Here is a 15,372-nt window from a genome sequence, read left to right as displayed (position 1 = left end):
CTTTCCGTTGATGTCTGAAGTGGGGGCAGTCTTGTGGGACTGCATCCATAACCTGTGGAATCTGATGCTAATTCCAGGTAGTTGGTGTCAGAATTGGATTGAATCCTTGAACACCCAGTTGGTGTCAGAGAGCTGGAGAAATGGTGTGGGAAAGCCCCCATGCATGTGGTGTCAGAAGTGTTGTGAATAAGACAGCTCAGAGATGTTTTTGTAATTTTCCCTCTAAGCAATACTTTTCCTGATAACTTTTGGTATGTTGTGTTCTCTTTTTCTTTCATCTCAAAATGTTTTGTAACTTTCCTTGTGGTTATTTAGGAGTACTTCATTTAAATTCCATGAATTTGTGAGTTTCCCAGACTCACTGACATAGAGAATAGACTTGTGGTTGCCAAGGGAAAGTGGGGGGCAGGGGAGGGATGGATTGGGAGTTTGTGACTAGCAGATGCAAACTATTATATATAGAATGGATAAACAACAAGATCCTATTGTATAGCACAGGGCACTATATTCAATATCCTGTAATAAACCATAATGGGAACGAATTTTTAAAAATTTGTGAGTTTCCCAAATTTCTTTCTGTTGTTGATTTCTGTTTTTTGTTTTGTTTTTTTTTGGGTTTTTTTGCGGTACGCGGGCCTCTCACTGTTGTGGCCTCTCCCATTGCGGAGCACAGGCCCCGGATGCGCAGGCTCAGCGGCCATGGCTCACGGGCCCAGCCGCTCCGTGGCATGTGGGATCTTGGCTCACGGGCCCAGCCGCTCTGCGGAATATGTATTCTGCTGTTGTTAGGTGGCATGTTCCATAGATGTCTTGGAGGTCTAGTTGATTTTTATTGTTATTCATGTGTTATATCCTTGTTCATTTTCTGCCTAGTCGTTCTATCCATATATGAAAGTTAGAAATTGAAGTCTCTAAATATTATTGTTTGTCTATTTCTTTCTTTAGTTATGTCAGTTTTGCTTCACAGGAGGGTCTTTTTTAAAAAATTGTGGTAAAGCAAATAAACCGTGAGATCTACCTTCTTAACAAATTTTTAAATGTACAGAAGAGGTTCCAACAAGGATCTACTGTATAGCACAGGGAACTATATTCAGTATCTTGTAATAATCTATAATGGAAAAGAATATATATGTATATTTATATAACTGAATCACTTTGCTGAACACCGGAAACTAATACAACATTGTAAATCAACTGTATTTCAACTTAAAAAATAAATTTAAAAAAATGAACATTACAATTGCTTCTCTGACAATTTTTTTTTTAAATGTACAGTAGAGGTTCATGTTCTAATACTTGGTTTCCTACCTGGTTGCCATGGTGACATGAGCTTCCTGTGGTACGTGTAGGGATGGGTCAGCCTTGATTTGGGCTGGCATCTTATTACCTTTCTACCTCCTAGGCTTTGCACCTTTGAGGTCCCTATGAAGGGTGAGGTGGCCCAAATGAAGGGTGAGGAAGAGCCCTGGGTGCCCAACATGGTGGATATGACTGTGGTCAGCAGAGCAGAGGCCAGGATGGGTCCTGGTCTTGGTGAATGGGGCTAGGGGGTGCCTTGGTTTCAGTAATGGGTATCTGAGTACACTGGCATTTTGGTGCTGGGGCCAGTGACCACACCTTATTCCCACCTTTCCTCTCCCCTCTTGTGGACTCACTGTGTGGTCTTGCTATCTCTACCATGGCTCTGGACGACCCACCTCTCTGGCCTCTGTGTCTTGTCATTTCCTCTTCTCTGTGCCAGTGCAGAACTGTCAACTGTGATCTCCTGTATTTGTGATTTGAGGTGCGTACATATCCTTCAGTAATACTTGAGCACCAGCTACTGTGTCAGAGTCATGTTTTCGTTGGAGTAGACACAGCCTCTTCACAGTGCTTGCTGTCTCCAGTAGCTAGGGCCCTGCCGATACCCTTTGCACAGGAGTGACTTAGAGGCCCTGAATCCCTTCCCTGCACTGTTCCCATCTTTGTGTCCTGGTCCCTGTTGAGGTCTCCCCTATTCTGGGCTCTGGCAGAGCCCTGTTCCACTGGGCCAGCCCTTTCTCATCCAGACCTTTCCTTGCAACCTCCTGGCAATTCTGTGGACTCCTTTCTGGGTGTGTCCGACATGCACTGATGATGAAGGTGCCTCTTCCGTCTAAGCCAGCTCTCAGTGACTGACTCTTCTGTCTCAGGTTTTCTGTGTAGACTGCAGGATGAGGAAGCCCCTCCCGAGCAGGTGAAGAGCCACAGAGTCCGCCTGTCAGAGAACCCCTTTCTGTGCAGGGTGTCTGGGAAGGACATCCCTGCCGCCTTAGGCTTCCTCCAGCCCCAGGCCACCCACAGAGAGGGGACACCACGCAGAAGCACCGAGCGCAAGGCCTTCCCACCCAGCTCCACTTGCCAGCAACGGCAGGGAGCCCATGCCACGCAGAAGCCCTTCAAGTGCAGCGACTGCGGGCAAGCATTCCTGAAGGCCTTCGCGCTCCTCGACCACCTGATCACTCACGCCAAAGAGAGACCCTTCAGGTGCCCAGCAGGTGGAAATGCCCCCATGGAGAGCTCAACCCTGGTTCATCACCGAAAAACTCACACTGGAGAAACATCCCATGTGTGTAGTGAGTGTGGGAAGGCCTTCAGTTACCCATCTAAACTGAGGAAGCACCAGAAGGTTCATACTGGCATAAAACCTTTCAAGTGTGGTGAGTGCGGGAAAACCTTCAACCGCAAAGATGCACTTGTTCTGCACCAGAGAATTCACACTGGAGAGAGGCCTTACCAGTGCAGCGAGTGTGGGAAGTCCTTCAGCGTTCTGTCTACCCTCATTCGGCACCGGAAAGTTCACATTGGAGAAAGGCCCTATGAGTGCAGGGAATGTGGGAAATTCTTCAAATACAACCATAGCTTCATTCTTCACCAAAGAGTTCACACTGGAGAGAGGCCCTATGAGTGCAGTGAATGTGGGAAAACTTACGTGACCCGCTCTGGGCTGTATCAGCACTGGAAAGTCCACACTGGAGAACGTCCCTACGAGTGCAGCCTGTGTGGGAAAACCTTCACTACCAGGTCCTACCGAAATCGGCACCAGCAGTTCCACACTGAAGAGAGGGCTTATGAATGTACAGAATGTGGGAAAGCCTTTAAACATAGTTCTACCCTCCTTCAGCACAAGAAAGTCCACACTGGAGAAAGGCCATAGGAGGACGGGGATGTGGGAAAACCTTTAGACATAGCTGGCACCTTGTTCAACGTGAAAGGTCTCACTCCAGAAAGGAGATTGAGGAGAGTAGCCATTTGAAAGCTAAACATGTCACACCCCAGCACCCACACTGGGCTGGTGCCAGGTACATGGGAAGCGTTCAGGAGCTGCGTTGCACTCTCACCTGCCCAGGCTGTTGGCAGTGTTGAGTCACTGCCAGTTTCTGTGACAGAAGCCATCCCACTTCTACCACCTGGCAGGTCCCCGTGGTGTGCATCAGTCACTGTGTGTGCTCAGGGAAGCTGACCTCTGTGTTCCCCACTTGATAAAGGAGAGAATCATGAGTGGTGGAGCCCATAATGGGTCTTATTCTCTCCCCCTCCAACTGGTTTAGGTGTGGACATGACCTAGTTCTGGCCAAGAGTAGCTGAGCAGTGTCTGCTGGGGCCTTCCAGGGAAGGTTAACCATTTTCATGGACACTGTTGACACTACATTGGGTCCCTGTCGTGCATTTATCCAACCCTGGAACTGGCTCACACTGCTCTGGAATGTCTGGTAATCTTTAGGCCTTCTTGTTTAAACCACCCTTAATCTTTGGGATCTGTGTGGAAGGATTGAGAACAAAATTGGGCTCATGGATAGAGGGAACGGTTTCTGTGGGGGTCCCTGACTTTTGTCTGCCTCAGTGGGGCCAGCAGGATGGCAGAGGACAGCTCCAGTCAAGGTTGGCCTAACTTGCACTGGTGCCTGAGACCTCCAGGGAAAGATTGAAGGGCTTTGTGGATAAATCTTCAGCCTGGATGTCAGGTTTACTTGAGGATCTAGAGCTCACCTGAAGAATGGGGTGGTTGGTATAAGATCCCCGGGTGACTAGGGACAAGCACCTGGGTTCCTTGTTCCCAGGGAATGTTCTGCAATCTCCAGCATTGGTCAGAAGAAGTTGTTTCCAGAATCAGCTCAGAAGACATGCCCCCTGAAATCGAGAACGTGGAGGTAAGTTCCAGACTGGCCATAAGTGCTACAGGGGCCTGTTGGAAAGAGTAAGTGGACACAGAAGCACTGAGTGAGGTCATGTGGAGTGGGGAATCTGGTAAACGAGAGGGTTTGAGCTGGTTCTAAAGAGGCACCCACAAATGTTCCAGGAACCATGGTTTCACAGGGTGCGGCATGCAGAATTTCTCAGGAATTGCAAACCTGTTCCCTGTGTCTAAGGTCACTGTCAGCAAATAATCTACAGGTTTCCTGGGTTCTCAGAGCCTTTCCGGGCATGTTCACCTCATGGCCATCACCCTGGGACTGAAAGAAGATCCTGTAGTCCTAGGATGTGGCTTTTGTGACCCAGCTAGTGTTCCTGATGTCTCTGCACACCATGGCTTTGGCTGTTTTTGCTGCCGCTCTCCCAGGGCTCCAGGGAAAGAAGTGGTTGAATCAACATATGGATCCAGATCTATGTTTAAAATTTTGGAAACTGTTTTTTCAAAAGGTAAATAAAATGTCAGTTCAGCGAAACTTGTTATGTGGTTGTAGCTGTGTCCCTGGTCTAGAAATCATGCTTCTCTAGAAATCATGCTTCATGTCAAGAAGGAAACACTAGCTGGGAGGTATGTTTGGGGAGAAAGCCACCAACCCTGGACTTGAGGGGCTTTGGGCCATGGTGCTTAGCCAGTACTGTGGGTTGGGGTTGGATACCACTGCTTCCTTTAGCTTCAGTGATTACTCTCACCCACCCCCTGATGGCAGGAGGGGTGGTGGCCACGTGGGGTAGGACCCTACAGAGTTCTCGGCCAGTCTGCTCAATGTCTCTCCAACACCGTGAGGCATACGCCCACCACCAGGCCTGCTCAGGCCCTTCTCCCTGTGTGTAATAATTGTCTGCCCCTGGCATGGCAGTCTGTGTGGAAGCAGAGTTAGAGTCCAGCTGAGCCGAGTAGGGCTCAGATGACAAACAAGTGGGGGTAGGGTAGACTAAACCAAACTCCTCACCCCAGCCAAAAGGGCCGGCATGACCTGTTTCCTGACCTCTTGGCCTTCTTCTCCTCTTCATGGGCCACTGGGTCTCCTCATTGTTCATTCCTGCCTGGGGCCTCTGCACTGTGGCCCTCTGGCTGGAATACCCTTCCCCTGGAGTCACCTCCTCAGCTCTCCCCAACCAATCTGCAGTAGCAGCCATCACTTTTGTCACCTCTGCTTCATTTCCTTCATAGCTCCAGCCACCCTACAATGACGCTGCTTTAGTCTGTTTGCACGTTAAATCTCTGTACTGCACATCAGATGGAGATGAAATGTATCTACCACAGAGCTCAGGCAAGAGCTTGGCACACAGTAGGACTCCAGGGAATGTTTGGCTGCTCTGAAGGACTGTGCTGGGCCCAGACCACAGCCCTGTCATCAGAGCTGACTCGGGAGGGAGAAGGTAGGAGAGCACAGGGAAATAGTAGTACATCCCCCTTCCTGCACTCCCTGAGTGCTTACACACCTACCCCAGGCTGGGTAAACTGCTGCTGTGCTCTGGAGACTGAACTCACCCAGCAGAGACAAAACCCATAGGGGCCCTCCTGCATGAAACAGACATTCTAGTAGGTGATGTAGACCGAATGTTGTGTTCCCCCAAAATACATAGGTTAAAACCTAACCCTCCATATTTGGTATTTGGAGGTGGGGGCCTTTGGGAGATGATTAGGTCATGGGGGAGGAACCCTCATGAATGGGATTAGCGCCCTCATAAAAGAGACTCTCTGAGAACTCCCTCTCTCCTTCCACTGTGTGAAGACACAGAAGACAGCTATTATCCAGTATCCTCACCAGACACCAAATCTGCTGGCACCGTGATCTTGGATTTTCCAGCCTCCAGAACTGTGAGAAATTTCTATTATTTATTAGCCACCCAGTTTATGGTATTTTTGTTCTGTCAGTTGGAATGGACTAAGACACAGGGAGACAGACATCCCTTAAGAAACCACACAACTGGCAACTGTGAGCAGGGTTGTGGAGGGGCCCCGAGTGTGTCAATGACGCCCCTCCTGACGTTCTGCATTTCTGTCTCCTGGGGGCTCAGGTGACCTCTGCAATTGGCTTTTACCTTTTAGTGAAGGGAAGAAGTTATTATGGCTTGTATTTGTCATGGTTGCTTCTTTTGTTGTAACTTTTAAAAAATTGAGCATTTAATGATTCTTTTTTACACTCCATAGGGCTTATTCTTATTTCACTAGTATACATGGAGACACACACACAAATATTTCTCCCCTGGTACTGTTTTAGGTACATTCCATATGTTGTGATAGCCTCTGTTTTCATTTTCATTCAAAATACTTTCTAATTTTTCTTTTGATTTCATCTTTGACCATGGATTATTTACAAGTGTGCTATTTAGTTTCCAAGTGAGGGTTTTCCACACATCATACTATCCTTGACTTCTTATTGAATTCTCTCATAGTCAGGGTCCATACTTCGTATTATTTCAATTCTTTTCCATTTATCAAGCCTTGTTTTGTGGCCCAGAAGATTCTCCATTTTGGTAAATGTTCTATGTGCCTGTGAAAAGAATGTGTATTCTGCCTTTATTGGACACAATGTTCTATAAATGTCAATTAGGTCAAGTTGGTTGGCAGTGTTGTTCGTCTTCTCTGTCCTTACCGATTATCTGGGATGGATGTGGACATCTCCAACTATAATTGTGGATTTGTCTATTTCTCCTTGCAGTTCTATCAGTTTTTGCTTCATGTACCTTGAAGCACTGTTAGGTATATTAACATTTAGGACTGTCATGTGTCTTGATTAATCTCTCAACCGGCATGGGGTCAGTTCATTCCTTAACCCTCTCAGAGGCAATGGGAATGAAGCCATTCCAGTGAGCCTAGGACAATCCCAACACCCTCCAGGAAAGGAGAAGGGAGGCAAAGGGAGGTGTTCTCTCCATGTATATGTAGGTGACTGCTGCAAATATTTGGATCCAGGCAGCTAGAAAGAGGTTTATGCTCCAGAGGCAAGACAGTGCTGCCTGAGCTGCTCAAAAAGGGCAGAGTAGCTTCTGAAGGCTCTTCCACATTAGTGACACATTAGGTAATTTCTCTGTGGGTATTCTGCTGCATGAAGTTGGATGTAGCTGAAGATTTTCTCACGAAGATCATTTCTACAAGGCTCCACTCAGGTATGAATCCTCTTATGCTGAGCAAGGTTGCAGAGGCGGCTGAAGATTTTCCCACAGTGGCCACACTCATAAGTCCTTTCTCTGGTGTGAACTATCTGGTGTCGAACAAGTGTTGATCTTTCACTAAAGGCTTTCCCACATTGGCTGCATTCATAGGGCCTTTCTTGTGTGTGAACTCTCTGGTGACGAACCAGGTGAGAGTTATTGCTGAAGGCTCTCCCACATTCACTGCACTCATAAGGCCTTTCCCCAGTGTGAACTCTCCAGTGATAAATGAGGCTGGACTTGCGGCTAAAGAACTTCCCACATTCAGTGCACTCATAAGGCCTTTCTCCAGTGTGAACTTTCTGATGTTTAATAAGAATGGAGTTTTGGCTAAAGAATTTTCCACATTCACTACACTCATAAGGCCTTTCTCTTGTGTGAACTCTCCAGTGCTCAATGAGACTGGAACTGTGAGCAAAGGCTTTCCCACATTCGTTGCACTCGTAAGGCCTTTCTCCAGTGTGAATTCTCCAGTGCTGAATCAGGCTGGAGTTGCGACTGAAGGCTTTTCTACATTCACTGCACTCATAAGGCCTTTGACCAGTATGTACTTTCTGGTGCTGAATGAGGGTGGAGCTATTGCTGAAGGCTTTCCCACATTCACTGCATCCAAAAGGCCGTTCTCCGGTGTGAACTTTCTGATGTCGAAGGAGGTGAGAGCTTTGGTTGAAGTCTCTTCCACATTCAGTGCATTCAAAAGGCCGTTCTCCAGTGTGGACCTTCTGATGCTGAGCAAGGTTGGAGTTATTGTTAAAAGCTCTCCCACACTCACTGCACTCATAAGGCCTTTCTCCAGTGTGAACCCTCCAGTGCTGAATGAGAGCAGAGCTGCGGCTGAAGGCTTTGCTACACTGATTGCACTCATAAGGTCTTACTTGGGTGTGGACTTTCTGGTGCCGAAGGAAATTGGAGCTTTGGCTGAAGGCTCTGCCACATTTGCAGCACTCAAAAGGTCTTTCTCCAGTGTGAACTTTCTCATGCCGAGTGAGGTGTGACCTGTTATTGAAGGCTTTCCCACATTCACTGCATTCATAAGGCCTTTCTCCTGTATGGATTCTCTGGTGATGAACAAGTGTGAGTTTGTGGCTGAAAGTTTTCCCACAGTCACTGCACTCATAGTATTTTACTCCAGTATGAAATTTCTGGTGCTTCCTCAGCTTAGACGGATGACTAAAGGCCTTGCCACACTCCTTACATACGTGAGATGTTTCTCCAGTGTGAAACTTTTGGTCATTAACAAGAGTTAATTTCTCCTCTAAGGAATTTTCAACTCTTAGGCATCTAAATGGTATCTCTTCAGAGTGAGTTCTCAGGTGGTTGAGGAGGACAGAACTCTTCTGGAAGGCTTTTCCACAGTCACTGCACTTGAAGGGCTTCTGTGAGGCATGGACTTCTGGGAGCTGCCCAAGACTGGAAGGGTGTGGTAAGGCCTCCCTGCACTTTGTGCTGCTGTGTGGCTTCCCACTGCCATCTGTGTTTGGGTGCTGGAGGAGGTCATGGCTGTCCGAGACATCCTTACCACCTAACCCACATGTAAAGGGCTTCTCTGATAGACAGACTATTGAGCTCTGCACAAACAAGTCCCTGTCCTTGTCCCATTTGAAGGGCTTTTCTCCACTGCACTCCTTCTGATGCTGGTGAAGGTTTGCACCAAACCAAAACTCTCTGCCACATGCTACACATGTGTAGGGAGTCTCCTCAGCATGTGTTCCTTGATGTACATCCAGGTGCAAAATGTCTTTCAAGAATGGGTCACACATGTCACAACTGTCAGCCTTCTGGGTGGAAGGATGTGCACTGAAAATCCTGACCTGTGACACCACATCTACAGAAGCATCCTGCTTGGAACATACCTCCTCATCTTCCGCTCCATGCCAACAACCTGAAAGCCGAGAAATTTCTGGTTAACTGAGTGTTCCACTTAGTGGAAAGGGTGATTTCATTAGAATTGTGTGACTGACACATACAGAAATGGGCCCAAGGGTTTGTTGATAGGCCAAGGGGGCCAGAGTAAGAGTGAAAGGCTCACTGTGCAGGACAGGGCCCAGCAAGCCACAGAGTAAAGGGGCCTTACCAGAGGCATGGACACAGAGGCAAAGAACTTGAAAATACATTTCTCAAAGAAAGATAAATATACACAAATGGCCAGTAAGTACATGAAAAAATGCTCAACAGCATTAGTCATTAGAAAATTGCAAACTCAAACCACAATGAGATACCACCCCACCAGGATAGCTATAAGAAAAAAGATAGCAACAAGTTGTTTATGAGGAAGTAGAGAACTCAGAACACTCATACACTGCAGTGGGAATGTAAAATGGTGCTGCTAGTTTGGGAAACAGTTTGTGAATTCCACTGCTATGTATCTACCCAAGAGCAATGAAACATATCTACACAAAAACTTGTACATGAACGTTCATAACAGCCATAATTTTTGTAACAGTCAAAAAGTGGAAACAAGCCAAATGCCCATCAACTGATGAATGGATTAAAAAACGGGTATATCGATACAATGGAATATTATTCAGCCATAAAAATGAACAACATATAACTGATATGTGCTGCAACATGGATGAACCTCAAAAACATTATGCTAAGTGAAAGCCAGTCACAGAAAAATGTATATTGTATGATTCCATTTGTATAAAATATCTAGAATAAGCAAATCTACATAGTCAGAAAGTAGATTAGTGGTTGCCTAAGACTCAGGAGGAAGGGATGAGGGGGGATGTAGAGTGACTGCTAAAGGCTACAAAGTTTTTCTTTAGGTAATGAAAATGTTCTAAAATTAGAGTATGGTGATATTTATTACCTCTAATTTTTAAAAATTTTAATTGAAGTATGTTGTGTTAATTTATGCTGTACAGCATAGTGATTCAATTACACATATATGTACAATTTTTTTTCATATTCTTTTGCATTATGGTTTATCACAGGATATTGAATACAGTTCCCTGTTCTATACAGTAGGACCTTGTTTATCCATCCAGTATGTACTAGGGTGAATCTGCTAATCCCAAACTCCCAATCCATCCCTCCTCCAACTCCCACCCTTGGCAACCACAAGTCTGTTCTCTGTATCTGTGAGTCTGTTTCTGCTTCATAGATATGTTCATGTGTCGTATTTTAGATTCCACATATAAGATCTCACGTGGTACTTGTCTTTCTCCTTATGACTTACTCCATTTAGTATGATAATCTCTGGTCCATCCACGTTGCTGCTAATGGCATTATTTCATTCTTTTCTAAGGCTGAGTAATATTCCATTGTATATATACACCACATCTTCTTTACCATCTGTTGAGGGACATTTAGACAAATGGAGACATTTGTCTCCATGCCTTGCCTATTGTAAATAGTGCTGCTGTGAACATTGGGGTGCATGTATCTTTTCAAGTTTTCTCTGGATATGTGCTCAGGAATGGGATTGTTGAATCATATGGCAACTCTATTTTTAGTGTTTTAAGGAACCTCCATACTGTTTTCCATAGCGGCTGCACCAATTTACATTCCCCCCAACAGCGTAGGAGGGTTCCCTTTTCTCTACACCCTCTCCAGCATCTGTTATTTGTAGACTTTTTAATGATGGCCATCCTGCTCAGTGTGAGGTGGTACCACATTGTAGTTTTCATTTGCACGTCTCTAATAATTAGTAATGATGAGCATCTTTTAATGTGCCTATTGCCCATCTGTATGTCTTCTTTGGAGAAATGTCTATTTAGGTCTTCTGCCCATTTTTATTTTTCTTTTTCTTTTTCTTTCTTTCTTTATTTTTGGCTGTGCTGGGTCCTTGCCACTGCACATGGCCTTCTCTCTGGCCACAGCAAGGGGGGGGGCCACTCCTCGCTGTGGTTTGCAGGCCTCTCGTTGCAGTGGCCTCTCCAGCTGCAGAGCATGGGCTCCAGGCGTGCGGGCCCTAGCATTTGTGGCACACAGGCCCAGCAGGTGTCTGCCCATTTTTCAATTGGATTTTTTGTTGTTGTTACTGAATTGTATGGGCTGTTTGTATACTTTGTAAATTAAACCCTTGTCAGTTGTATCATTTGCAAATATTTTCTCCCAGTCCGTAGGTTGTCTTTTTGTTTTGTTTATGGTTTCGTTTGCTGTGCAGAAACTTGTAAGTTTGATTAGGTCCCATTTCTTTATTTTTGTTTTTATTTCTATTGCCTTGGGAGACTGACTTAAGAAAACTGGTATGATTTATGTCAGAGAACATACTGCCTATGTTCTTTTCTAGGAGTTTTATGGACTATGGTGGTATTTATACAGTGAGAACATATGAAAAACCACTAAACTGTACACATTAAAAAAGTGAACGTTGGGGCTTCCCTGGTGGCACAGTGGTTGGGAGTCCACCTGCCAATGGGGGGGACACAGGTTCATGCCCCGGTCCGGGAGGGTCCCACATGCCGCTGAGCGGCTGGACCCGTGAGCCATGGCCGCCGAGCCTGCGCGTCTGGAGCCTGTGCTCCACAACGGGAGAGGCCACAGCGGTGAGGGGCCCGCGTACCGCAAAAAAAAAAAAAAAAAAAAAAAAAGTTGAACGTGGGACTTCTCTGGTGGTCCAGTGGTAACGAATCCACCTTCCAATGCAGGTGAGACGGGTTTGATCCCTGGTCAGGGAACTAAGATCCCACATGCTGCGTTGCAACTAAGCCTGTGTGCCACAACTACTGAGCCTGTGAGCCTTAACAAGGCAGCCCGTGTCCCACAAACTACAGAGCCCACGTGCTCTGGAGCCTGCGTGCCACAACTAGAGAGAAGCCTGTGTGCACTGCAACAAAGAGCCTGCATGCTGCATCAAAGATCCCACTCGTCTCAACTAAAACCCGACACAGCCGAAAAAAAAGGTGAATGTTATGATATGTATCAGTAAAGCCATTTAAAAAAAAATGTCTCTGGGAGAAGGGGCAGAACCTAGGCATGGCCCCACACTAGGTCACCCTGCCAGGAACTGGTCAAGCTCAGTGGGATCCTTTAGGCAGACCAGAATGCCTGATCCCCAACCTCTTCTCCCACAAGGCCTCTGTGGGACCTAACAGCTATTAGGATTGCTCATCAGGCTGCTCAGGGAGAAACAGGGCTAGTGCATACAGCTCAGTCCCAGCACTCACAGCACCTACAACAGGAAACCTGGGAAGGAAGCAGTGTCCATGGTCCAGCTTTGGGATGAACAGAGCTTTCTGTGGGGAGAAGGCAGAAGGCAGATGCTGGCCACCAGGCTGGGCAGGGCATAAGGGCCTTACCAAGTGAGGTCATGAGCTCCAAGTTCTCCAGCATCACACTGTGGTACAGCTGCCTTTGGGCTGCATCAAGGAGCCCCCACTCCTCCTTGGAAAAGTGCACGGCCACATCCTCAAAGGTCACCAGACTCTGCAATGATGAGACAGCTAAGCCAGGGGCCAATAGGTGGGGTGAATAACAAACAAATAGTCAAATGGGCACATCCAGGCCCTTGACCTGTGACTCAGAGTTCTGCCACATCTACCACTGTCATCTCCTCTTCTCATGACCCCCTCAGTCCATCCTCCCCTCACCTACCTGCAGCTCACCCCCCTCTCCAGGCCCTCACCTCAGAGAAGACAACAGGTGCTGGCACCACTGGTGTCCTTCTCTCCTCGTACTCCCACTGGCCACTGTATCCAGACCAAACCAAACAAGAGGAACAAATGGAAGGTGGATAGATGGATGCTGTTTTAGCTCTAGGTTGGCACACAGCCCACTTCCCCCATTGGACAATTTCCCTTGTGTCCTCCAGGTCACACCTCCCAAATATAAGAAAATTTGGGCTCTGTTTTCTTCCTTAAGCCTCTAGTACCAGGGCTCATTCCCTTACCTTGTACACAGAGGACCATACCTTCCTCATATCTCCACTCCCCACAGCCCGCAATACCATCGCCCCTCTCCCTGGCCACACCACAAGCATCTCCCTAGTGTACCCATATACCACTATGTACATAGCTTGCCGACAAAGGCAAGCAAAATCCAATACTAACCTTGGACTGCCCTTGATTGCCAAAACTTCCCACTGACAGAGACAGCCCTCACCCCTCTATTTAATGCCTCCCTTCTTTGCTCTGCTGCTTCAACCTTGCCCCCCAGAACCATGAGTAAGATCTCAAACACCCTTATTCTCTTCCAGCTCTAACCTTGTGCATGCTGTCCCTTCATCAGTCATAGCTGTCCTTGCCCTTCCTAATACACGAATCCCAGACCCGCTGGCCCCCACTCTTGGCTTAGGAACTCTTAGCTTGGGCTGACCCTTTATGTCCCTGCTACTCCAATAGCCTGACAAAAACCCCTGGACCCAAGGATGATAGCCACAAAAACCTGGTGAGCTATAGAGAGGTAAAACAATGTAACCTCGGGCCCCTCTGTTATCCTACCTCAGTTACTTCCATGCTTCATTTTTCATCCCAAGTCTACACTCTACTCAGAGGCTTGGTCATCATCCTGTACCCAGCTCACAGCTGCACACAGTATCTAAGCACAAGCCTCCACCCCTTAGATGTCTCCAGCCTGGACCCAGCAGAAAGCACACTTGGCACCTCAATTTGGCAGTCTCTGGGACATTGTTTTTTAATATTTATTTATTATTTATTTAGGCTGTGCTGGGTCTTAGTTGCGGCATGTGGGATCTTTAGTCGTGGCATTTGGACTCTTAGTTGTGGCATGCGGACTTCTTAGTTGCGGCATGAGGACTCTTAGTTGCGGCACACATGTGGGATCTAGTTTCCCGACCAGGGATCAAACCTGGGCCCCCTGCATTGGGAGCACAGAGTCTTACCCACTGGACTACAAGGGAAGTCCCTCTGGGCCATTTCAAATACAAAAAGGCCAAAACCCAACTCTTTATCTTCCCTCTGAAATCTACTCCTCGCACCAACTTCCACATCCGGAAAACCTATCAGGGTCAACCATGATACCTCATTGCCACACATCGGGAAATCTAGTCCGTCCTACTTAAAAAGCACATCCAGGAGCCAACCACTTCTCCTACCTCACAGGCACCTCTCTGCTCCAGCCACAAAGAGCACACACCTGGACTACTGCAGTCTCCTCCTCAATGGTCTTCCTGCCTGCAACAGCACCCCACCTGCCAGTCTCTTCTCCACCCAGCATCCAGAGGGAGCTTGTTAAGATCTGAGTCAGAACACCTCCCTCCTCTGCTCTACACCTGCCGTGACTCGCATCACACTGCGAACAGAGGCCCAGCACCTCACTCTGCTATTCCAGGCCTGCTTCCAGTTCCCCTGCTTGTTATTTCCACCTGACGAAATGGAGACCTGTGGTTTCCCTGAACACTTCCACCTTATACTCACCTCCAAGCAACTGGCACATGCTGATCCCTGTGCTAGGGGCACCTTTCCAGACCTTATCCCACGTGATCCGCTCCATTTAACCTCTGGCCTAGGCTCCGGATGCTAGGGGAAAGTGACTCTCAGGGCCCCAGACTCATGTGCAGGTGAAGAACTCGGGACACGACCATTCTCTAACTCGGGACACGACCATTCTCTAACTCGGGACACGACCATGTGCAGGTGAAGAACTCGGGACTCGACCATTCTCTAACCATCCCTCCAGGCACAGGAGGGGGGGATCCCAGCGGGTGAGGACTTGTGCACCCGCCACTCACCTGCGCCGGGTCCATCTGCGACGCTGCAGGCCCGGTCACAACCTGTGGGCTGGGCGGGGCCCTGCCAGGCGGCGACGGGGAAGAGCCCAGCGGGCTCATCCGAACCCCCACACCCACTGGGTGGAGTGACCGCAGGCTGACGGTCGCACTCAAGGCCTTTGTCTTCCCCAGTATGATATAGGAGCTGTCTCCCGGGAATGTGGGACGAAGGCGGGGCGCGGAGACTCTCTGCGTCCGTTCCACTTCCGGGAAAACCGAGGCTCAGGAAGGAAGGGCCGTCAGCCGAGGGTAAAAGTGACTGCCAAGGTGCGATGACGGTTCCAGCACGAGCCTCCCAGCCCCCTTCGCCGCACGTCCCAGCAACTGTT

At 47.8% G+C, this 15,372-nt stretch overlaps 2 protein-coding genes across 2 annotated transcripts in view; one reads left to right on the top strand and one right to left on the bottom strand.

Annotated features, from left to right (window-relative positions):
* The window catches only part of ZNF584 (zinc finger protein 584), a 77,955-nt gene extending 73,286 nt beyond the window's left edge, over positions 1 to 4,669 (top strand). The window contains 1 exon segment of the mRNA XM_060131946.1: positions 2,596 to 4,669. Within this exon segment, the coding sequence (XP_059987929.1) occupies positions 2,596 to 3,175 (580 nt within the window). The 3' untranslated portion in view covers positions 3,176 to 4,669.
* Positions 4,670 to 6,344: 1,675 nt separating this feature from the next.
* Positions 6,345 to 15,254, bottom strand: LOC132509647 (zinc finger protein 132-like). The gene is made up of 3 exons (XM_060130913.1): positions 15,005 to 15,254; positions 12,615 to 12,741; positions 6,345 to 9,250 (listed from the first exon to the last, which is right to left on the bottom strand). Exons 1-3 carry the CDS (start codon positions 15,101 to 15,103, stop codon positions 7,320 to 7,322), a joined length of 2,157 nt encoding a protein of 718 aa, XP_059986896.1. The 5' UTR covers positions 15,104 to 15,254; the 3' UTR covers positions 6,345 to 7,319.
* Positions 15,255 to 15,372: the final 118 nt, after the last annotated feature.

Source organism: Lagenorhynchus albirostris, chromosome 19 (genome assembly GCF_949774975.1).
Source record: "Lagenorhynchus albirostris chromosome 19, mLagAlb1.1, whole genome shotgun sequence".
NCBI classification, from domain to species: Eukaryota; Metazoa; Chordata; class Mammalia; order Artiodactyla; family Delphinidae; genus Lagenorhynchus; species Lagenorhynchus albirostris.
Note: the sequence above shows the minus strand (reverse complement) of the source record. Positions and strands in the feature narration are given on the sequence as shown.

Coding starts and splice junctions, on each gene's coding strand:
- LOC132509647 (XM_060130913.1), bottom strand. CDS start 15,103: ATGAGCCCGCTGGGCTCTTCCCCGTCGCCGCCTGGCAGGGCCCCGCCC. Junction 12,742..15,004: donor CGCAGATGGACCCGGCGCAG/GTGAGTGGCGGG, acceptor TCATCATTGCAG/AGTCTGGTGACCTTTGAGGA. Junction 9,251..12,614: donor GGAGCTCATGACCTCACTTG/GTAAGGCCCTTA, acceptor CTCGGCTTTCAG/GTTGTTGGCATGGAGCGGAA.